The 21,790-nt window shown below is 31.8% G+C and overlaps 4 protein-coding genes across 7 annotated transcripts; 2 read left to right on the top strand and 2 right to left on the bottom strand.

The window, feature by feature from the left end:
* Nucleotides 1-388: 388 nt before the first annotated feature.
* On the top strand, nucleotides 389-4,436 carry GlnRS (Glutaminyl-tRNA synthetase). Its single transcript, XM_018548038.1, has 10 exons — nucleotides 389-537; nucleotides 1,447-1,668; nucleotides 1,730-1,935; nucleotides 2,267-2,516; nucleotides 2,576-2,873; nucleotides 2,960-3,339; nucleotides 3,425-3,743; nucleotides 3,813-4,033; nucleotides 4,132-4,324; nucleotides 4,386-4,436. The coding sequence occupies exons 1-10, from the start codon at nucleotides 389-391 to the stop codon at nucleotides 4,434-4,436; spliced, it is 2,289 nt and encodes a 762-aa protein (XP_018403540.1).
* On the bottom strand, nucleotides 1,805-6,890 carry LOC108780378 (parkin coregulated gene protein homolog). Of its 2 annotated transcripts, XM_018548059.1 has the most exons (5): nucleotides 6,669-6,855; nucleotides 5,271-5,589; nucleotides 5,058-5,207; nucleotides 4,815-4,990; nucleotides 1,805-1,872 (listed from the first exon to the last, which is right to left on the bottom strand). In XM_018548059.1, the coding sequence occupies exons 1-4, from the start codon at nucleotides 6,771-6,773 to the stop codon at nucleotides 4,830-4,832; spliced, it is 735 nt and encodes a 244-aa protein (XP_018403561.1). In that variant the 5' UTR covers nucleotides 6,774-6,855; the 3' UTR covers nucleotides 1,805-1,872; nucleotides 4,815-4,829. The 2 variants fall into 2 exon arrangements, with proteins under 2 accessions (XP_018403561.1, XP_018403563.1); XM_018548061.1 differs by lacking the exon at nucleotides 1,805-1,872 and having other exon boundaries at nucleotides 4,695-4,990; nucleotides 6,669-6,890.
* Nucleotides 6,891-7,184: 294 nt separating this feature from the next.
* Nucleotides 7,185-15,560, bottom strand: LOC108780374 (RNA polymerase III subunit A). Of its 2 annotated transcripts, XM_018548053.1 has the most exons (22): nucleotides 15,389-15,560; nucleotides 14,584-14,649; nucleotides 13,852-13,987; nucleotides 13,077-13,226; nucleotides 12,647-12,994; nucleotides 12,146-12,472; nucleotides 11,938-12,075; nucleotides 11,674-11,871; nucleotides 11,433-11,592; nucleotides 11,044-11,120; nucleotides 10,632-10,962; nucleotides 10,301-10,550; nucleotides 9,985-10,214; nucleotides 9,557-9,907; nucleotides 9,330-9,498; nucleotides 8,910-9,249; nucleotides 8,650-8,837; nucleotides 8,263-8,416; nucleotides 8,029-8,181; nucleotides 7,759-7,959; nucleotides 7,458-7,591; nucleotides 7,271-7,334 (listed from the first exon to the last, which is right to left on the bottom strand). In XM_018548053.1, exons 2-22 carry the CDS (start codon nucleotides 14,625-14,627, stop codon nucleotides 7,271-7,273), a joined length of 4,143 nt encoding a protein of 1,380 aa, XP_018403555.1. In that variant the 5' UTR covers nucleotides 14,628-14,649; nucleotides 15,389-15,560. The 2 variants fall into 2 exon arrangements, with proteins under 2 accessions (XP_018403556.1, XP_018403555.1); XM_018548054.1 differs by lacking the exon at nucleotides 15,389-15,560 and having other exon boundaries at nucleotides 7,185-7,334; nucleotides 14,584-14,627.
* Nucleotides 15,561-15,908: 348 nt separating this feature from the next.
* Nucleotides 15,909-21,725, top strand: Gnf1 (germ line transcription factor 1). 2 transcript variants are annotated; one of them, XM_018548056.1, is made up of 17 exons: nucleotides 15,909-16,025; nucleotides 16,364-16,504; nucleotides 16,849-17,061; nucleotides 17,138-17,288; nucleotides 17,364-17,537; nucleotides 17,643-17,809; nucleotides 17,950-18,129; nucleotides 18,218-18,505; nucleotides 18,622-18,778; nucleotides 18,873-19,082; nucleotides 19,151-19,377; nucleotides 20,150-20,484; nucleotides 20,553-20,771; nucleotides 20,872-21,045; nucleotides 21,120-21,195; nucleotides 21,302-21,475; nucleotides 21,570-21,725. In XM_018548056.1, the coding sequence occupies exons 1-17, from the start codon at nucleotides 16,017-16,019 to the stop codon at nucleotides 21,672-21,674; spliced, it is 3,000 nt and encodes a 999-aa protein (XP_018403558.1). In that variant the 5' UTR covers nucleotides 15,909-16,016; the 3' UTR covers nucleotides 21,675-21,725. The 2 variants fall into 2 exon arrangements, with proteins under 2 accessions (XP_018403558.1, XP_018403557.1); XM_018548055.1 differs by having other exon boundaries at nucleotides 17,364-17,558.
* Nucleotides 21,726-21,790: the final 65 nt, after the last annotated feature.

The raw sequence follows: 21,790 nt of genomic DNA, 5'->3' as shown, positions 1-21,790 counted from the left end.
TTTCCGCATAGTCAGCTACGTCACATTCGTGCAATCTCGGTTACACTTCGGATCACTTTGGCTGGCTAAAATATGGCTATACGCGACATTGTGGAAATTTCTCGCGAAAACAGTTAGTTATTGTTTAAATTAAAATTTTGATTGCAATGAGTGCTTGTGCAGTGAAAGGGTGCAAAAATAGTTACCATAATTTACTCCATTTTTTAACCATTTAGATTTGCCGCGTAATGATGACGTATCTGGCTGCAATCAGCTGCAATTCTCATTGGTTGTCTGGCGTTATAATGCGCAAGAGTATAACTTTATTTAAGAACTTCTGGTAGAAGCCATATGGTCGATTCACGACGTACGTGGTTACAACTTGTAATAGCTGCATTTTCTAAATAAAATGTCGGCGAAGAACGAGGAAGACGTGAAGCTCTTTCAAATGATCGGTCTGAGTGAGCAGAAGGCCAAGGAAACTTTAAAAAATACTAACATTACGAAGAATCTTAAGCTGGCTATAAACGAGGTTAGTGAAAACTCGCCGGCAAATCGGCAATATCGTAACAATTGGATGTTAAACGCCACCGCGCTTTTTGTGTTTTCAAAATTAATTAAATTTATAATGCCCATTTTTACCAATGTAGTTTAATCTTAATTTTAATCTCAAGAGTTCAACTAATTCTTCAATTAACTCCTTTTTTTAGTTTTCTAAAAATTAAAAAAAAATAAAGATTAAGCTGAACTGAGATTAAAGTTAATCTACACTGATAAACGGCCATAAAGAAGTATGTATCCATTATGTTGCGATTTACTGGAATTATTGCATTATTATTAATTGTTTGATATATAATGTACAATGATATACACTTTGTGTAATATCTTTGTTTATAGAATTGTATCTTTTATTTATCTAGGCTTAATTTGACCAATACTTATCTTATCAAAATTAACTCTAATCTCGGCTCAACTGTTTATCTTCTTCTAATTTCAAGAAGTTAATTTTACATTTGATGAAACCAGGCCTTAATAATAATGGCAAGATATATATTAAGATTTGCTTATTTAGGATTTATATTTTTAGCTTGTAGAATTAATATTTTTGTAGAGACAACTAAATATAAATCTATTTCTTAAAATGCTGAACTCTATTCTCAAAATTATATAATTGTCAAAATTAATTAAAGTATTTCTAAGATGCATATAATAAGTATGTTATTATAATTTATCAGAAATATTGCATCACTTTTGTTAATATGTAGCATATGATTCATTGTATATTTCATGTATTATGATTTTAACTTTTTATCATTTAATGGTAAGGTGTATGTCATAAAAATTAGCTTTTTTGTATATTTAGAATTATATTTTATTCTTGTAGGCAGCTAAACATGGATCTATTACTCAAGATACTGGTGTATTGCTGTACCATCTAGCTTCCAAAATAAAAAATCAGATTATAGATAAAATATCATTTGTTATTAATTATATAGTTGAGAAGAAATTAGATAGTGTACAGAGGATTGATGCAGCACTGATTTATTTATTGGCTAACATGAGTAATGCTGTTGATATAGCTAAATTTGAGGAATCTTGTGGTATAGGAGTAGTAGTTTTACCTGAACAAATAGAAGAGGAAGTCGAGAAGATCATAAAAGCACACAAAGATGAAATATTGGAAAAGAGGTAAATAATATAGTAAGTTATTTTATAATAAGTAATTACAATTTATTTGTTATTTGAATAGGTACCGCTTTAATTCTGGTCCATTGATGCAACAAGTACGTAGCATTTTGAAATGGGCAGATGGTAAAGCGATAAAGAATGAATTTGATGTCCAACTTCTTGATCTATTAGGTCCAAAAGTTGATGCTGATCTTGCATCAATACCTAAACAAGTGAAACCAAAAGATAAACAGACAAAAACAAAAAAGCTGGAAAATGCAAAGGAAGGTGAGTTATATATGGCCATTTTTGAAAAAATATTTTGTAATAGATAATCTATGGTATGTTCAAGGATAGATTAATAAATTATATCTATTATAAGCTAGAATGTCAACACAAGCACAATTATATGAGATATACATACAGAGGCTTTAATGCACTTTTTAATGTGCATTCTAACTTTATTAAGAACCAACAAAAAAATTATTTTTTGTCAAATGGCTAGAGCAACAAATTTGGGATTGGAGCAATAAATTAACACAAAAATATCATTAAATCCTTCTTATGTGGTCATGCTCATGTTGACATTCTAGCTTAACAGGTATTAATAAATTTTTAGAACAGAAGGAATCGCTGAATAGTGAGAAGGGAGACGCCCAAACTATAAGCGAACTCATGAAGACTAAAACTCATTTTCACAAACCTGGAGAAAATTACAAAACCAATGGATACATTGTAACATCAAATACACATTATCTGCTACAACAACATTTGAAAGCAACTGGTGGCAAAGTGGTAACAAGATTCCCACCAGAACCAAATGGAATTTTGCATATTGGACATGCAAAGGCTATCAATATCAATTTTGGGTATGCATATTCTTTGGTTTTAAAAGTGAAATATGTTGTAAAAAAGATGAATCTTATAGGTATGCTGCTGCTTACGATGGCATATGCTATTTACGATATGATGATACAAATCCTGAAAAAGAAGAGGAGAAATTTTTTGTCGGTATACGGGAGATGGTGGAATGGCTCGGTTATAAACCAGTTGGGATTACACATTCATCGGATTACTTCCAGCAACTGTATGATTGGGCCATAGAACTTATAAAGAAAGATTTAGCTTACGTTTGTCATCAATCCAGTGAAGAAATGAAAGGTTTCAATCCTCCACCGAGTCCTTGGCGTGATAGACCATTCGAGGAGAGCTTACAACTGTTCAATGTAATGAAAAATTTGTGAGGGCATATTGTTCCCTTCAACTTTTATTATTGTATACACATTTATTTATTTTACTTTTTAAAAAATAGGATATGAAGGATGGTTTATTGGAAGAAGGAGAAGCGACTTTGCGTATGAAAGTGACTTTAGAGGAAGGCAAGCAAGATCCTGTTGCATATAGAATAAAATATTCGCCGCATCATCGAACTGGTGACAAATGGTGCATCTATCCCACATATGATTACACCCATTGCTTGTGCGATAGCATCGAAAATATCACTCATTCTCTCTGTACAAAGGAATTCCAATCACGGAGGTCGTCTTATTATTGGCTTTGCAATTCTTTGAACATTTATTGTCCTGTACAGTGGGAATATGGCCGATTGAACGTCAATTATACTGTAGTTTCCAAAAGAAAAATTGCCAAATTAATCCAAGAAGGAATAGTGTCTGACTGGGATGATCCCAGGTATAGTGTAACAAATAATGTTACCTTGATAATGTTATCTAATAATGTTATATTAATCTCTCATTACCTTCTTTTTTGTCAATAGATTATTTACATTGTCTGCGCTACGTAGACGTGGATTTCCGCCGGAAGCTATAAACAATTTTTGTGCTCAAATGGGTGTAACTGGTGCACAAGCAACCATTGATCCTTCTGCATTGGAAGCAGCTGTTAGAAATGTTCTAAATCTTACTACTCCCCGACATATGGTGGTTCTAGAGCCTATCAAATTGACTATTAAAAATTTTCTTCAAGAGAAAGACATAAAGCTCACTGTACCCAATTTTCCTAACGAGCCAGAAAAAGGACATCATGAAATAACATTTGATGAGATTTTATATATTGAAGCCACGGACTTCAAAGAAGTGTGTAATGTATATGCCCACCTTTTTCTAAAAACTTTTCGCATTTATTTTATTTATCAATGCTTATAGATTGAAGAGAAAGGTTTTAGGCGCTTGACACCAAAACAACCTGTAGGCTTAAAGCATACGGGTACTGTAGTAACTTTTGAATGTTTCGAGAAAGATGCCAGTGGTAATATTACGAATATAATTGTTAGACAAGATCCTGTTTCAGAAAAGAATAAACCAAAAGCATTTATACATTGGGTGTCTCACCCAGTATTGGCATCTATTAGATTATACGAGTATTTGTGAGTAAAATTTTTTCAAATTATCAATTATAAAAATTTTTTATTTTGTATAATATAATTAAAATATTTTTTAATCCCGCCCCCCTCCCCCTCTTCAGGTTTAAGCACAAAAATCCAGAAGATACACACGAAGTACCGCATGGATTTTTAAGTGATATTAATCCATTCAGCAAAAAAGAAATTGTAGCATACATGGACAACAGTCTAGCTAAAATAGCAAAAGTGTATGACAAGTTTCAATTTGAACGTATAGGTTTTTTTTCTATTGATCCTGATACCAAACCTAATAAGGTAAATAAAAAAGTATCAGTACACATGTACATTGCATTAATATTCTTTTTTTTTATTACAGCTTGTTTTTAATCGTATTGTAACATTGAAAGAAGATACAGGAAAGGTATAAATATATTTTTCAAAATAAATTGTATCATTAAAAAATATCTATACTACTGTTTTTACTGTTAAGATCTAAATCAAGATTTTTATAAAAAACGCATAAAGTATAAGAAAACCAACTAATCACTATTTTATTTTATGAAAATAAAAATTTGTTTATTTTTGTTGGAAAGTGTACGGGGACCCCAGTGTGTACAGCTAGGGATATTATTAATTTCAAATTCCAAATGCTTAATGTAGTATATATTTTTGTAACATATATGTGATACATCTTTTTTACTACATTTATGCCTTTCGTTACGTATAACTTGTCATATTAAACTTTGATTTTGTGATAGTTACATTTTTATGAATAAAGAATAAATCTATTGAAAGGATTGACTACCATTTTCTGCCTCTATTAATTCATCATACAGGATTCGTAGGTGGGAACCATGTATTTAATATTTATGAAAGCATCTTCACCACCGTATCTTTCTAAGATTTCAAGCGTTTCTTGTATAATGTCAGCTGCGTTCTCTCCTCTTTGCTGAGAATAGTCGATACCTTCTCCAAGGTTTACTAAAATTACACATTTTATTTCCAATTGTATATGAATATAAGAAGTATTAAAATATGAGTAAATTACCATTTCTGTCTTTGAGTAAATTTGGAATAGGCAAGATTTGCCTAAAATACGGGACTAAAGCTTCACCAACGCAATCGGCCGATTGCACTAAACGTTGCAGTGCTTTCATCGTGGTGCAGATTATCTCGGGCATTCTTGTATTCAAAGCGTCTAGCAAAGTTTTTTTGATTGCAGTATATTTTTTTCTACATTAAATCGGATTGTAGAACTTACTCTTAATAGGAATAATCAATTGAGGAACAACGGGCAATATCTTTGGTCCACCACGTTCTAGCATATCTGATATTCCTTGCTCTACCAGAAATTTATATGGTTGTTCTGTTTCCGTTAATCCATCGAAGAACATTGGTAAATAATGATGGAAATCTAAATCTTCTATGTCCACTTTCCAATTAATTTTCTGATCGTAGCCATTGTTTTCCAAAGAGATAGGAAATACACCGCGCTTGTAAAATTTCTTGAAAGTCGATGGTTTCGGTAGACGAGGTTTATACAATCCACATCGCGGAGGTTGCGCAACGACCGTGTTTTCCTGTGAACAAAAACATCATATTACCGTGTATATCCATCTCGATTATAGTGAAAATTTCACCCTACATCTCAATATCATTCTTTAAGTTCACACAAACTTCGATTAACTCGATCGGCAGAATCACTTAAATTACTTGAAACAATATTTGGACAATATGGGCGATTCTTGAAAAAATGAGGCAAAATAAACACTTTTTTATCTCGTATTTTTTTAATTGATTGAAATTTTTGTTATGTGATATTATACTCCATTTCAAATAATGTGTGAGTTTACACCCTACCAAAACATTTTTTTATTAAAGTTTTTTCACATGGAAGTATGTACGAAACTATAAGCACTCGCTTTCTTTGAAGTTAAATATCTCCGATTTGAATCATCGTAGAAAGACTATTCAAAAACGATTTTAAAGGGGAAATTAAACGCTTTTATGTTACTCACTTTGATTAAAACATTAGTAATTTTTATTGTTATTAACAATTTAATTGTCAATTGATTTTTTTTTACTAAAAATTACCACTTATTAAAATTTGAAAAAAATATCGTCGGATTCCTTATCAAATTATGTACAAAATGTATTTTTTATTTTATAGGATAGAGTCTCAATGAGCTCGTAATTAAAAAAAAACAGCGGACACTGTGTAGCGTCTCTTGAATTACTACTGCATTAGTGCATTAGGTTGTTTTAGAATTAAAAGGAGGAGTGTCTTTGATTATATCTCATGAAATTTTTATTATGGATAATATGTATGTGTGAACATTAGTTTTTATTTCACTATTTTACTCACTTTAATTTCAATTAAAAACGAAAATTCCCTCATACGAATTTGTTTTCTTGTTTATAGGAATAAAAAAATGACATTTCCTTCGATCAATCAGTGCCCTTGCAAGATCAAAACGGTGCTTTAAGATTTTTACATGTTCTGCATAATCATCTTTTGTAAAATAGCAAAATTTAACGCTGTGTATATATATTACAATTAATAGCATTTTATTAATTAATTTGATAGTGTTATTTGTTATTACTTAATAAAATAAAGTTAATCGGTGTTGATCGAAATAGCTTTTAGTAATAACGTTACCTGTAACGCCTGAATAGTGAAGGCAGGAACTACTCGCGGCTTTCTCTTCTTGTATCGCGGTAAATCTTTCCGAACTTCCGTCCAAAATTCTTTTTCATTCACCATCCCGATACCCGATGTGTCTGGCTTTCAATCCTGAGTCCAAATTATACGTTGAACATTTTATTCGATTGTTGTATGAAATTATATACGCGCGAAGATGTAGGTAGGAATTACAGGAAACGGATTCAGATCAAACAATACTGTCTCCTAGCAACAAAAAATCTATTGACATGTATTCCATAGTTGAAGAAAATACGAAATAATATATTCCATGATCTATTCAAAATATTACAAAGTCACTTTATAAAATACTTTATTAAAAGTTAATATTTTTATATACATTATGTACGTACCTATATATACAATCAGATATAAATTAAATACTTTATACATAAATGATACGATCATAAGAATTAATAATAAAACGAAAGGATATGTTTTTTTTTTAACAAAATAAATTACTTTTTTGTCGGTAAATGTAAAATATTTTATTAATATTAACTCTGCAATGTTGGATGTGGTCACATTTGTTGAAATCGTCGTCTTCCAGAATTCAGTAGTTATTTATGAAATTGTGGATTATCAAATAAAAGTTCCTTTTCGCATGGTTTGTCTTTGTCTGCCGTATTTAACTATTAAGGAAAATAATGACTATACTGTGTATAAGTATATTCAGTTATGCGTGTCATATTTTTTATGACAAATAAAACAATTGACTTTTTATATATAAAATAATGAAAAGGATATTTGTGAAGAAGCTTGAAGATTCCTGTGCCTAGTGGAACTGGAATACCCATTATAATTGATTCTGACACGCCGCATATAACATCTTTTTGTCCATAGTAAGCTGCATCAAATAGATGATCAGCCGTTTTCTCAAACTATAAATAAAAAAATTAGTTTGCCAAAGGAATTCTTCTTAATACTCGTACTACTCAAATTTGAGAACGAAGAACAACTAACAATAAGCTCAATTTAATAATACTTCTATATTATATTATAAAACAGCACATAAAAGAATGAAATAATGAAAAATGGAAAATCTTACCGACGCCAAGTTTAAAATCGATTCTTTCATTTTTGCTAAACCATCTCTAGTGATACCAAGCACTTTTCCTGTGCTAGTCATTAAATCTGCTAAGAGCATTAAATGTCGATAATCAATACTGATTCCGTGATTTTCCATTACTGACTTAATTTCTGACATGATAGTCGTTCTCGCTGCTTCTATCCCGAGCGTTTTAAAAACCTTGGTTAAAAAAGATAAAACATGATTATAAATGTTTTATTCACTATTTTATAATTTCTTTCAACTTACTTCTATCGTATTATTCGATTTTGTCTCCTCACCGAGGATGCCACGTGTTGCCATAACGTCTCTAAAATTATCTCCTTCAACAAATAATGTAAATTTTGATTTACCACCGAGGTTTTCATTATGTACAACTACTCTATTGATCGATGGTAGACCCTACAAAAAAAGATAAATAAACGGACATTAAATTTCTAAAAATTTACGTTTTATAGAGATATATCTCGTTAACATTTTTACCTTTACTATAACATTTGGAATAGTCTCTGTCAATTTACGAAATGGAAAATTTGAACTGTCTTTATCTTTACTCCGATTTGGTCGAATAACAAGAACTGAGTCGGTCACTGTTTCTATATTCTTTGAAGTTAACTTCAATTTTGAAGTGCAGAGTCTAGATAATCATAAATTATTTGTTATTTTTCGAAAAATATAATGGCAGAAAATTACTCTTAAATTTAAAGTACAACTAAAGCTTCTGTTTTTTTTCATTGTAGTTACATTAAATTTGATATTAAATGAAAAAACTGAAGTCAAGTTTTGTTTTTGCGAGATACATATATTGAAATAAATTAATAATTGCAATTATGAAAAAAACGTAAATCTTAAGCTTTCAAATATGCTTACGTATAGGATATGGAATTAACATCAATTTCTAATTTTAACGTTTTAATCCTCTCGATATCTAATTTTATTATAAGAAAGTGATCATCGGGCAAATATATTTCCTCGATATATTCAGATATATCTCCCAGAGTCGTCTTCTCCATTCTTGCCTTTACTTGCTCGGCAAACTCGGAATCCGTATTATTGACCTGTAAGATAAAGAATTAGTTGATTAAAATCGTATTCCATTGAATACGCTTGTGTTCAGAGTAATTATTCACCAAAGTTGCTGTTATGATGGGAGTACTGATTTTGGGACTCGCGTTAATAATTTCTTTGATACGAGGAACACCCTGCGTGATGCTCATAGCAGCTACACCAGCAAAGTGAAATGTTTTGAGAGTCATCTGTGTCCCTGGCTCACCGATACTTTGAGCGGCGAGCGCACCTACAGCAGTGCCCGGTTCTATCTTAGCTCTCATGTACTTTTCTTTGCATGTGTGAATAAACTCTACTAATTGCGACACGGTGAAACGTTCGAGCTGCGAAATCACTTTCGAGTTTAATTTATCGTTCTGCCGATAATGCGCTATTTTTCGCGCTACTGAGTTCAAAAAATATCTGCAAAAAAAAAACGTTTAATTTGTCAAAGCTGCGCTATAAAAGATTGCCTTATGTGATATATTTATCATATGTCTTACATCAGTTCGAGTTTAAATTGCTCACTCAAGCATTCATACTCTTCAGAGCTTAGCATTTCATTTGTAGCGTTAATCACGCTAGCGGCATCTAAAGGCTCTTCGGATTCATAAGGCATTTTCGCTCTCACGTGCTCATACAATCTTTCATAATCCACGGGACAGTTTTTGCCTGTAGAAAAATATATATTATTCTATTTACACAAAATGCATAACAATGTGTCACATACCTTCCATATACGTAGGATCCAATCCATCACCGCCGTATGGAATTTGTATAATATCGTGCGTAGAATTGCGTACCGTCATGTCATAATGGATACACAAATCCTCTAAACTTTTAACTAATCGTCTCTGCATGTATCCAGTCTCTGCAGTTTTCACAGCTGTATCTGTGAGACCCTCTCGACCGCCCATGGCATGAAAGAAGAATTCTTTGGATATTAATCCAGAATAAAATGAATTTTCCACAAAGCCTTTAGCATCCGGTTTCTTTGATCGTGACAAGACATGAGGTAAAGCACGATTCTCGAATCCGTTCGGTACCCTACGTCCGTTGATAGCTTGCTGACCTACGCAAGCTGAAAAGAGCAATTATGTTAAATAGTATCAGAACAATTAGAGTAGTAATATATTTATGATTATTATTTGAACGTACCGATCATTTGAGAAATATTGATGAAACTACCTTTACTTCCACAGAGTGCCATAGTTAAAGCAGCGTTAGTAGGATGTAGTTCTTTCAAACACACTTTACCAACGTTGTCACGGATTACCGAAAGTTCGTTCAATATTCTCGTTTCCAATGTTTCCTCTTCCGAACATCCAGGCTGACAGATAAGACGACCCTGTTCCATTAACTGAATGTATTCATTACATGTGGAATAACTGAATAAACAAAAAAATTGAAATTAGTTATTTAGTTATATCATTTAATTATAATATGTCGAATTTAACTTGGAATTTATTCGTACTGAGTATTTAACACGTTTTCCTTAGCTCGAAGAAGGCTTTGACTAGGTATAAGATCACCGATACCAAGAGAAATTCCTCTGTCAAAATTGAAATGATTTGTTATTCTGGTTAAACGCCACATAGCTGTGGTTGCAACATCTTCACCCCAATCACATAGCAGAACGTAAAATATATTTTGTTTCGATCCTGAGCCTAATACAGATTTATCCATTGTTCCTGCTAGAAGCTCAGAATTGCGAATAATAACATCTGTGGATTTGATTATTTAACAATGTTTAATTATTAAATGTTAACGTATGTAATTATGTACTACAATGTACTACAACTTACAAGAGTCATTGATACATAATTCTTTTCCATTGGTATATGCCTTGCCCCGTGTCTTTAGATTTGCTTTGACAGGACATTCCTTATTCGGTCGTATAATAAGACTGAATATTTGCTTGCCGGTCCACAACCTCGCCGGTTTCATGATTGCAGGCTGAGGAAGAGTTACGACTAAAGAAGCGTCCGAGCCAGCTAAAAGGCAAAGAGCTAATCTAGCTTGTTCTAGCTGGAAAAACGTATCCTTTTGAGTTAAAAGAAAAGCACCGGTGATAAAATCTTGAGTTGCTGCTATCAATAAGTCACCATTGCGAGGTGTAACTAGATTGGATTTATTCTATAAATACAATACAAAATATTTTAGCAAATTTATACGTAATTTAATAATTCTATAAAAGTACATTAATTAGCCATTTACCGCTAACAAAACTAACGCTTCCGCTCTGGCTTCTTCAGTCTGTGGTAAGTGAAGATTCATCTCATCGCCGTCAAAATCTATTAATGTATATTAAATCAAATAAGAACTAAACAAGGCCGATAATAATTTTAGTACCTAATAACACTAATCTATGGTAAAATATTTTTTAAACAATTTTTTCTGTTTTTAATGTATTTTTGGGTACTTGTTTCATTTTTGAAATTGATCGTCATTTTAATAATAAAACAGTTAAAACACTGCAAAAAATATCTGAAACTTCTTGATCCAGGCATCTTTTTCAATTCAATTATTTTGATATGTGTAACATTAATCGCAATAATTAGTGTATATATATAGCCAATGTGTATAAACAATAAGTTAAACTAGACCTGCATTATAAGGTGCACAAACGCATTCGTTGAATCTGAATGTTCGATGCTCCATTATCTTGGTTCTGTGTGTCATAATACTTAATTTGTGCAAAGATGGTTGCCGATTAAATAGCACTAAGTCATCGTCTTTGAGATGTCTCTCAACAATGTCGCCAAACTATAAAAAAAAAAAACAATGATACATTGAAGTATATAAAAATTTTGACATCTTAAGATCATGTCAATGTATTTAAATTACCTGTAAGTCTCGGGCGACTTTATTCCGATCGCCATATCTAAGGTATCGCCTATTTTGCGAATGCTTATACTGTATGTAGTTTGCTCCAGGATGTATATCTGGACCATTTCTTACTAATTTTTGCATTAGTTCTATGTTTGATGGAGTAACCCTTTCAGGGTATGTTAAAGTTTTTGCAACATATATAGGTACACCAACCTGCGTAGAGATTCAATATTATTAGATAGCATCGCAGCTAACCGACTTAAATATTACCAAACTTACCTGCTCTATTCTGAGATTTGGATCAGGCGAAATTACTGTGCGAGAAGTAAAATCGACACGTTTGCCAGATAAATTACCTCGGAAACGACCTTGTTTTCCTTTCAATCTTTGTACTATACCTCTACCAGACTTTTTAGGCTGAAAGTATCAATGTGCGAATTGTTAGAGAAAAGAATATACAGACAGATGTTTATTGAGAACAGCTTACTTGCATGTGTATAGGTATTCCAGACATTTCACTATTAATATAAAGACCACAATGCAGTTGAAGAAAGTCCCAATGCTCCATGTACATATTTATATTAACACCTTTTTGCTTGCGAATAACGTCATTGATAAGAGCTATTTCTGATAATTTCATTGTCAGATAATCTTCATTTGTACCAGCCTTTAGGTCAGATAAAATACTAGGTCTAATACAAATTGGTGGCACAGGAATCCTTCTCAATATCAAATCTTTTGGTGTTGCACATTCAGGATCCATTAACAAAAAGCAGATATCACTCACTGGAATTCTATTGAAAAGTTCTTGCACCTTAAAGAATATCCGCGTATATTATAAATTACATAAATTGTAAAAAAGATACTCAGTTATATGTATATTACGTTTACAACATTATAATTTCTTTTTTTAAATATTATGTGAATATCTTTTAATATTCTGAAATATTATAAATATTATAAACTTATATTCTTTCTGTAATCATACCACGTTTGGATATAGATATTGATCAAATACACATCGGTAGTTTTGCTCTACCATATTTTTAAATTCTATGTCACATTTCATCTTTGGGGCCAATTCAGTCAACTTTTCTTGAATAATAGAATTTGTTTTCTTTAAGTTCTTGTATTTCTCGTGAACAATTTTGAGAAAACCAGCCTTCTTCACAGGGCCATTGTTTGAATTACAATTTGGACATTGCGTCTTCTTTTTCGCTGATATCAATATTTTCTTACGCAACGATTTGCGCATTAAATATCTCAAATTCGGATTTTGTACTTGGCGCAAAAAAGATTTCCTTTCTTTGAGCGTTAGCAAAACATGAGCACATTTCTGTAAAAATTATATGTCTATAAAATATTATGCGTCAATATAGGACACATAATTACAGAAACTTGCTATAGTTACGTGTTACCTTGCAAATTGTCTGTAAAATCTGGATGATAGATTTGAAGTAGCCAACGTGAAAGACTGGTAATTCTAAATCAAGATATCCAAAATGTCCTACGCAGTCGTTTAATCTTTTGCCACACGTTTTGCAAACGTCCCCTGCAGAACTCACTCCCTGTATACAAAAGCATCAATTCTAAGCATTCTGTTCAAGTAAGAATAAAAGGAATATACATAATGAATCCGATTACTTGCACTATATTGGATTAGTGCACATTAAAAGCCAACTTACGTAAAGTATTTAAATGTAGTGATGCAATATAATCAATTTTAAAAAAATATAATATATAATGTATATTCTATTAAATAACAGTAGCATTATTGGGTACTTAAAATACTTATATGTGATACATTTAACTTTGTTAACTTCACATAGGATGTATAAAAAGCATCGGAAGCCTTGTTATACAATGATATAAATTATAAAGGATTCTATTTAAAAAAAATAATGTGATCTTGTGTGTGAACTTGACCTTGGCGATACCACCCAAACCTAAACTGATAAGATCATTAAATAAGTAGATTTTTTTAAACTTTGCAACTCTTTTGTCTGAAACTTTTTTTTATAAAACTTATATATTTTTTTAGATATTCAAGGATTCCAGTACTTTCTATACATACTATATATACTAGATTTAATATGTATTAATAATCTAGTAGTGTGTGTGTGTGTGTGTGTGTGTGTGTGTGTGTGTGTGTGTGAAAGTAGATTAAATTTACTAATAATAATCTTCAAATACCATGCGCCTATCCAGTGCTCCTTGTAAAGCAGGAGTATGCTTTGTATCTTCATTGTACAGACTTTTCTGGAACACTTCTACATTGGCCTGCATCATTATGTCGTGCATACTATCCACTCCAAATGATATATAGGAGCTAGATGACAAAAATTAAATAAAAGTCAATACATTTTGCTTATTGGAACTTAATTTTTACATTAAAGAGAACTCAAATCCAGAAACAGAACATTTATAATTAATTTAACTTTATTTGATAAGTTTGTTCACAAATTGTATTATATTTATTGTGTTAAGAATATACATTGTGAGCCTAATTTCTACTTTAACTCTTTGCTTTCTGTTTCTTGCTTTTATCACTTTTACCTCTTTCTACTTCTTTCATTTTCTGTTGTCCGAGATAAAAGTTGAACTTTGAAAGAGACGATAAAGATGATTGTCAATATAACGATAGTAAAAAGGAAAAAAGGCAAAATATAAAAAGTGAGAAATAGAAAGCAAAAAATACATTATAGGTTTAAAAGTACATATCCATCAAAGGAACATTGAGGAATATTTTATTGCCTATTGTTGCTAGAAATAGGTAACTAGTAGAAATAATTTGTCTCTACGAAACAACTTCAATATGAAGAAATGATTTAATTTTATTCTCATTATTGAAGCGACAAAATTGTCCGAGAGAACTAAAGAAAAACATTTTAAATTTGTAAAAACACAAATAAGTCTTATACATACATTTCGCTGGCGACATTTGTCTCCCTGAACTGTTCCTTCACCATGTTTGATCTGACCTAAATACAACTGTAAATAACAAATTAATTTTTAATTCAGTAATTTTTCTTTATACATCTATCTTCTTCAACCAAGATTCACGTCAGGCGATTTTTAACGATGGTAAGGTATATATACTAAGGTTGTTATTGGTAGAGGTGGAGCTTATTGTGGATAATCTATACCATAATTATTCATTGAAACATACTGGTTCTTTTTCAAACACACAAATTCGATACTGTTTAAAAAGCTAAAAAAAGACTAAGCCTAATAATGAGTTTTTAAGCATATTTGGCTGTCTTAATAAGTGAAATGTATAATGACGAAGTGCCTTCAATTATAAATTTATAAGCACTTGTTTGCAAAATATGAAAGAGAAAAATTATGACATTATTAAGCACAAACGAAAGATAACGTGATAATCGCTCTAAATTATATATTCCAAATTTTGTTTGTAGAATACAATTATCTATATTATTAATTTATTTATTTATAAATAAATAAAATAATAGTTTTTACATAATAAAGAGATTTTATTTAGTACTAATAGCCTAATACTTAATTAATATAATTCTTAACTTATAAAGCGTAGAAACTATATAAGTCCATATATACCAAATTTAATATTTAAGTATGTATTTATAGGTTAACCACAATAGAAAATCTAAGATAATTTAACGAATCAAAGATAAATACAACATGAAATAGATACGTGACAGATATTGTTTATATTTTTTCGTGTTATATTTGACGCGTATTTCCAACCTACCAGAAATTCAAAATCAGTATCCTGCTGTATTGCTAAGTACAGCGTGGTAGCAATCACATGTGACGGTGACCAAAGCAAAAACATTAGGCGAGGCGAGTTCCAAGATGGCAAAGCGGCTAGTACGCTTGCCGAGCAATCGAATATGATTGGTTGGATCTATAAGTAATAACCAATTATGTTCATTTGCTCGGTGAGCAGGCTTAGGACTGCGCAGAATAAAAGGAACAGTGAATAAGAGCCCCAACACACATTTTTGCATAACGCATAAAGCATGTGCATAAGGAATTTCATTGGCCCATTTTCTTATGCATGAGTCAATGGACCAATCAAATTCTTTATGTATATGGTTTATGCGTTATGCAAAAGTCTGTGCTCCCCGCTTAAGAATTTTAACCTATCAGAAATCATATACTGTGGAATAAACAGGGTGTATTCCATAGTACATGATTTCTGATAGGTTGAAATTCTTATTCTCTGTTCCCTGTTCCTTTTATTCTGCGTAGCCGCTTTGTCAACTTGAATTCACTGTTTCGTTCCGGTGTAATTTTCATTCCATGTGACAGGAACCCTTAAGCCGATTGCCTTGGCGTGACATTTATGAATCGAATATCGGCGAGATATTACGACAATGCCGAAAGTGCGTAACGTGAATACAGCGGTTTCGCTTAATTAATAATTACTTTTATTTCAATTTTCTGAGTGTCAAACTGAAAATCTTACGCATGTGTTATTGTTCGTTTTGTCTCTCGGGACCTGCTCGAAGACGCTCTAAACGAACCCAGCGTACTTGGATATGATCCATTTAATGTTGTAAATATATCGTTGGTCAGAAGGAAGAATTTTACAAATTGATTAATCAAAAATACTTCGAAGCATTCACAGCGTGAAATGGATCGCACCCAAGATCTGGGGTTGTTCAGAGCAATTTTGAGCAACTCCTAAGAAACAAAACGAACAACGCTGTTATTTCCGTAGGATATCAGATCCTACTTCGCTCCGGTGGCGAAGAAGAACAGCGAGCCTGCTGCTCAAAAGCCTCGGAAACGGCGGGTCATTTCGGTATTTTCGTCAGACGAGGACGAAGAGAAACCACGGTCGTCCATAAAACGCTCTAACGTATTGTCATTTGTCATTTTTTATTTGTCGTTATTATAATTCTCTTTTAATTTTTTCCATTAGTAACAGGGATTTCCTAGAAACAATAAATATCTTTATTGCTATGAATATTATATTAAAAAACTGAAAATAATTTTGATACATTTATCAAAACGTTAACAAGTATTAACTATCATAAATGTCTAGCCATATTTTGCTTAATTTTTATAGATTTAAATTTACCAAAATTTATGATTAAAATATCAATAATATCTTTAAAGACCTCAGTTGCTGACAGAAGGTTAATTATAACAATTCTCTTAGTTATTTTCAAATAATGCCAATTTGGATAATTAATTTCACAGGTTGTAAAAACATTGAAATCTTCTATTTTGTCTGACTCTGAGGACGAGGTAGTCATCCTTAAAGATAATAAAAAAGAATCTAGTCCTTCTATAGCAAGTAAGAAAAACAAAGGCAAGGATTCATCTAAAGCAGTACCTTTTAATGAATTATTTAGCAAGAAGCCTATAACCAGAGTAGAAGAGGCAAAAGTGATTCAAAAATTACAGAAAGTGGTAAATATATTCAAGCACAAATGAAAAAATTAAAAAATATTCTAAACTTCCTGAAATTTATTCTGGAATTTTATAGGAATCTCAGTTTCATGACGATGAAGATTTTGATGCTGTGCTTAAACAATTAGATGTAGTTCAAGATACTTCGATACAGGATAAACAGAAGGATAAAAACAGCATTAAAAAAGTAGATAGTCCTAAGAAATCAAAAGCTATAGTTAAAACAGGTATGTTTAAATTTATTTCATTTAATGTTCAAATAGATATTGTTATACAAATTTGACATAATAGAATATTTACAGAAGTGGACTCTAATAAGAACAGAAAACATAATAATAGTTTGAAAGATTGCAATAGTAAAACTAATAATACGAATGAACTAAAATCTGAGGTAAAAAAATCTCCCTATAAAAATAATGTATATTCAAAAGTTACAAATTCTTCTCCAAAACAGAATTTACAACAAGAGGAAAAAGGTAGCTTGAATGGAAACTTAGGTATAAGTAATAAGTGTGACAATAAGATTTGTAGGTAATTAAATTTCAACAATTTGAATAATTCGATATCTATTTCTGCAACAGAAAAAGACAATGATATAGAAAAGTTATCAAGTAGAAAGAAAGTCAAAAAAATGGAAGAGAATTTATTTGAAGATAGGAAAGAAATGAAGAAACAGCGTGCTTTAATGTATGAAAAATATCTTCAGAGAGGCGGCGCTAGAAATCCTGGTTCAAAAGAGATCCCTATAGTAAGAAACTTTACATATGACAATAACATTAAAATGAATAATTTTATATAATAGAATAAAGACTGTTTTTCAATAAAATTTGAAAAGATTTTTAAAATTAATATTCTTAGATTTTTTATTAAATTAAGTTTCTGTTTCAGGGTGCTGAAAATTGTTTAGTCGGAATAAGTTTCGTAATTACTGGTGTATTGGATTCCTTAGAAAGAAATGAAGTTGAGGATTTAGTACGAAAATATGGTGGCCGGATCGTAAATTCTATATCAAGCAAAGTAAATTATATTATTGTGGGAGATGAGGCTGGTCCAAGCAAATTGACAAAAGTGTGTTTTTTTTTACATGATTAGAAATATACTCATATATTTTGCATAGATTTCTTTTACTTCTTGTTTATGTGAAATAAATTTTCAGGCTAATAATTTAAGTATCAAACAGATATCTGAAGATAATCTCCTTGAAATGATTCGCACGAAACCGGAAGGTAAAGCTGCGCACATTAAGCCGACAAAAGCAAGATCAAATGTGAAAAAGACATTTAGTAAAGAGAGCGATAAATTACTGTCACCGAACAAAACAAAAGCATTAGATTCACTTGAAAATATTAAAACACCACCATCTTCACCAGTGAAAATCATTGTGAATACGAAAACGTCACCAGTATCAAAACAGACTTCAGATGCAAGCAATAATACACAGAAAGTAAATCTAGATATTAATTTGACATACATGCACAATATGATGCAAAATAACATAAAATAAAATATAACTTAAAATATGATTACATGCTTCCACATGCTATTATTATATTCTTCTAGATAATAACGAGTATTGGATCAGAACCATTAGTTGAGAAATATAGACCAAAAACTATGAAGCAGATTATAGGTCAGCAAGGAGATAGGAGCTGTGCACATAACTTATACATATGGCTACGTGATTGGCATCAAAATCGTCAAAAATTCAAAGACAGCAGTATGTTAGCTTTGATTATTGTTCTTTTATCAAATTGTGTAAAGATAAAATAAGGCTAATTGATCCGATTATAATGTCATTTCTATTTTAATAGATAGCAAGCAAATTCACGGACAAAGCTTTAAAGCTGCTTTGCTGTCAGGCCCACCGGGTGTTGGTAAAACAACAACTGTGCAAGTCGTTTGTAAAGAATTAGGATATGATCTTGTAGAATTCAATGCTTCCGACACGAGAAACAAAACACTTCTGAAAGAAGCAGTCTCAGGGTTATTATCCAACACCACGATGAAAGATTATATCACAGGTAGGGGCATATGATACGACATCTTGAAATAAATACACTATTTTCTTGTCTCACACTATACGTTACAGGTACGAAACAAAAAATTACGAGCAAGCATGTGCTGTTGATGGATGAAGTCGATGGTATGGCTGGTAACGAAGATCGTGGTGGTTTACAGGAATTAGTTAATTTAATAAAACACACGGATGTGCCAATTATCTGCATATGTAATGACCGATTTAATACGAAAGTGAAAACTATTTCTACACACAGCTACGACCTGAAATATCCGAAGCTCAGAGTGGAACAGATCAGGGTATAGTTTAGTTTTCACAATGAGTTATAGAATCTAGCTTGAGTAACCTTTTTTATTTGATTCAAACAACATAAAAAAAAGAGCATAAGACTCTATACACTCTTCATTTTATTAAATTCACTATATTTGACACTTTATCTTTGCGACACTTTACTTCCGCGCTTGATTCTTATACCCTTTTTGTTTCATTATTTTAATGATCTAATGCAGGGCGGCATTTTTTATGGCAATACGTGCCATTGGAGGCAAAGAGCTTTAAAGCTGCCTTTCCGTCACCGCTCCGTCGACGCTGTAATGCTGTTCTCCGCCGTCATGTTCGGCGTTTTTCAACGATTGGCAGTTATCGGAAACTCTCAGCTTTGGCGTTTGTTGCATAGGCTACGTTAAGTTATAATTTTCATTATGACTATAATTGGAATGTAAGCCTGACAGAACATCTTCCAAATAGCTTTTTTTAAATTGTTAATTGACCTTTTTTTTGTAATATGTTTATTTTTTCTTTGTTAAGATTATTTCATTTCTATTTTGACACAAATTTGTAACATTATTGTTAGTTATAATATTAATGTAGTTTAATATCGTTGAAGAGTGCCGAACGCGACAAGGAACAGCATTACAGCGCCGGCGGCGCAATGAAGGAAACAATGAACGCGTGAATAGGGGAAGCTCTGTGCCTCCGGTGGCACACGTTGTGCCGCTCTGATCTAATGCACATATACATACACACACATTGTTTTTATTTGATATACTTTGAAATCATTTTTCTCTACAGAGTTCTATGAAGTCTCTGTGCTTTAAAGAGAACATTAAAATCTCAACGGAGGATCTCGATCGTTTAATCGAATCGACGAATTATGATATTCGACAAGTAATAAATCATCTGGAGTTTCTCGGCACCCAAATGTCTCACGTAAAGACAACTGATAAAAAACATTCGAATAAGAACTTTAAACTCGGTCCATTCGATGTTATAAAAATAGCATTTAATGCAGAAGAGCAAAAAAATATGAGTTTGAATGATAAGATCAGTTTATATTTCCACGATTACAATATAGCGCCTCTTTTTATACAAGAAAATTATCAGGGAGTTAGATCTCAAGTGTCACCGTGAGTATATCACTACTTGTATAAAGCTGCTTTTAAAGTCCAGGAATTAAGATTTGTTACATTTGCAGTCGTCAGAGGCTGGAAAGAATTGCCAACGCAGCTGATAGTATATCTCAGGGGGACCTCATCGAGAAGGTAATGAGAAGTAACATGATGTGGAGTCTACTTCCATTACATGCTTGTTTCTCATTCGTTATACCAGCTAATGAAATGTCAGGAAGCTCTGACGGGTTGATACGATTCCCGAGTTGGTTTGGACGAAATTCGAAGGCAACGAGGTTTAATCGGTATTATAAAATATGAACTTTTGTTATTATTTTGCGAGCTCTTGTGATTGTATCAAACATCTTCACTAGCAGCACTTTGTCCGCTGTGTATTATTTCCAGATTATTGCAAGAGTTGACGTCGCATACACGATTATCTACGGGTGCAAACAAGGATGCCCTGAATATGGATTATTTGCCTCATATTCGAAACGCTATTATAAAACCTTTGATAGATAATGGTGTAGATGGTATAGAAGCAGCGATAAATATTATGGGACAATATCATTTAACTAGGTTTGTATTTTATTTACATTGAATGCACTGGAAGACACGAAAGTATGTATGCTGATATTTCATTTTTTCCTTAGAGAAGACTTGGATTCAGCAATAGAAATTTCTCTTTGGCCAGGAATGTGCGATTCTACCAGTAATCTTAATAGCAAAGTATGTGCAATATTAATAAATATTGATTAATAACAATTAAGACTTTTTATTGTCATAACTTTGTATTGTAAAGATTTTAATTACATTAATGTCATTAACATGTTAGGTAAAAGCAGCGTTTACACGCGCATATCAAAAGAATCCTCCTATGCTGCCGTACGCAATTAATAGTACTGCAGTAGCAAAGAAAAGATCTAGACAGGATAATGATGTCATAGATGAAGTAGAAGATGATGAGGAGGAAGAAATTGACGATATTGATTTTGATAAGATGATCAAGGTAACATTAAAAATTATTTTCGCAGTTTCATCATAAAATATACCAAATTTTTTTTTTTTTTTAAATGAAAAAGATATCACGTAATATATTTCAGGCGAAAAAAGCTACTGTTGCTAGTACTAGCAAAGCTGCTTCATCGACGAGAAAACGTGGCGAACCAGCTAAGAAACGAGGAAGAGTACGCGGTAAAGAAAAATAAAAGAGGAATGCACATTTTATTTATAAAAACTTGAAACAAATAATACAAAAGAAGGGCTACGAGCTTAATAATATTATTAGGCTTGTAGCCCTTCTTTTGTATCATTATTTATTTTT

The sequence above is a fragment of the Cyphomyrmex costatus genome, unplaced genomic scaffold (genome assembly GCF_001594065.2).
Source record: "Cyphomyrmex costatus isolate MS0001 unplaced genomic scaffold, Ccosl1.0 scaffold70, whole genome shotgun sequence".
Lineage (NCBI taxonomy): Eukaryota > Metazoa > Arthropoda > Insecta > Hymenoptera > Formicidae > Cyphomyrmex > Cyphomyrmex costatus.
Note: the sequence above shows the minus strand (reverse complement) of the source record. Positions and strands in the feature narration are given on the sequence as shown.

Coding starts and splice junctions, on each gene's coding strand:
- GlnRS (XM_018548038.1), top strand. CDS start 389: ATGTCGGCGAAGAACGAGGAAGACGTGAAGCTCTTTCAAATGATCGGT. Junction 2,874..2,959: donor AGAGCTTACAACTGTTCAAT/GTAATGAAAAAT, acceptor TTTAAAAAATAG/GATATGAAGGATGGTTTATT. Junction 3,744..3,812: donor AAGCCACGGACTTCAAAGAA/GTGTGTAATGTA, acceptor CAATGCTTATAG/ATTGAAGAGAAAGGTTTTAG.
- LOC108780378 (XM_018548061.1), bottom strand. CDS start 6,773: ATGGTGAATGAAAAAGAATTTTGGACGGAAGTTCGGAAAGATTTACCG. Junction 5,208..5,270: donor ATTGATTATTCCTATTAAGA/GTAAGTTCTACA, acceptor AAACTTTGCTAG/ACGCTTTGAATACAAGAATG. Junction 4,991..5,057: donor TTTACTCAAAGACAGAAATG/GTAATTTACTCA, acceptor GTGTAATTTTAG/TAAACCTTGGAGAAGGTATC.
- LOC108780374 (XM_018548053.1), bottom strand. CDS start 14,627: ATGGTGAAGGAACAGTTCAGGGAGACAAATGTCGCCAGCGAAAT. Junction 13,988..14,583: donor ACAAATGTCGCCAGCGAAAT/GTATGTATAAGA, acceptor TTTGTCATCTAG/CTCCTATATATCATTTGGAG. Junction 7,335..7,457: donor ATCTTCAAGCTTCTTCACAA/ATATCCTTTTCA, acceptor ATAGTTAAATAC/GGCAGACAAAGACAAACCAT.
- Gnf1 (XM_018548055.1), top strand. Junction 17,062..17,137: donor TTCAAAAATTACAGAAAGTG/GTAAATATATTC, acceptor GGAATTTTATAG/GAATCTCAGTTTCATGACGA. Junction 17,559..17,642: donor TAGCTTGAATGGAAACTTAG/GTATAAGTAATA, acceptor TTTCTGCAACAG/AAAAAGACAATGATATAGAA.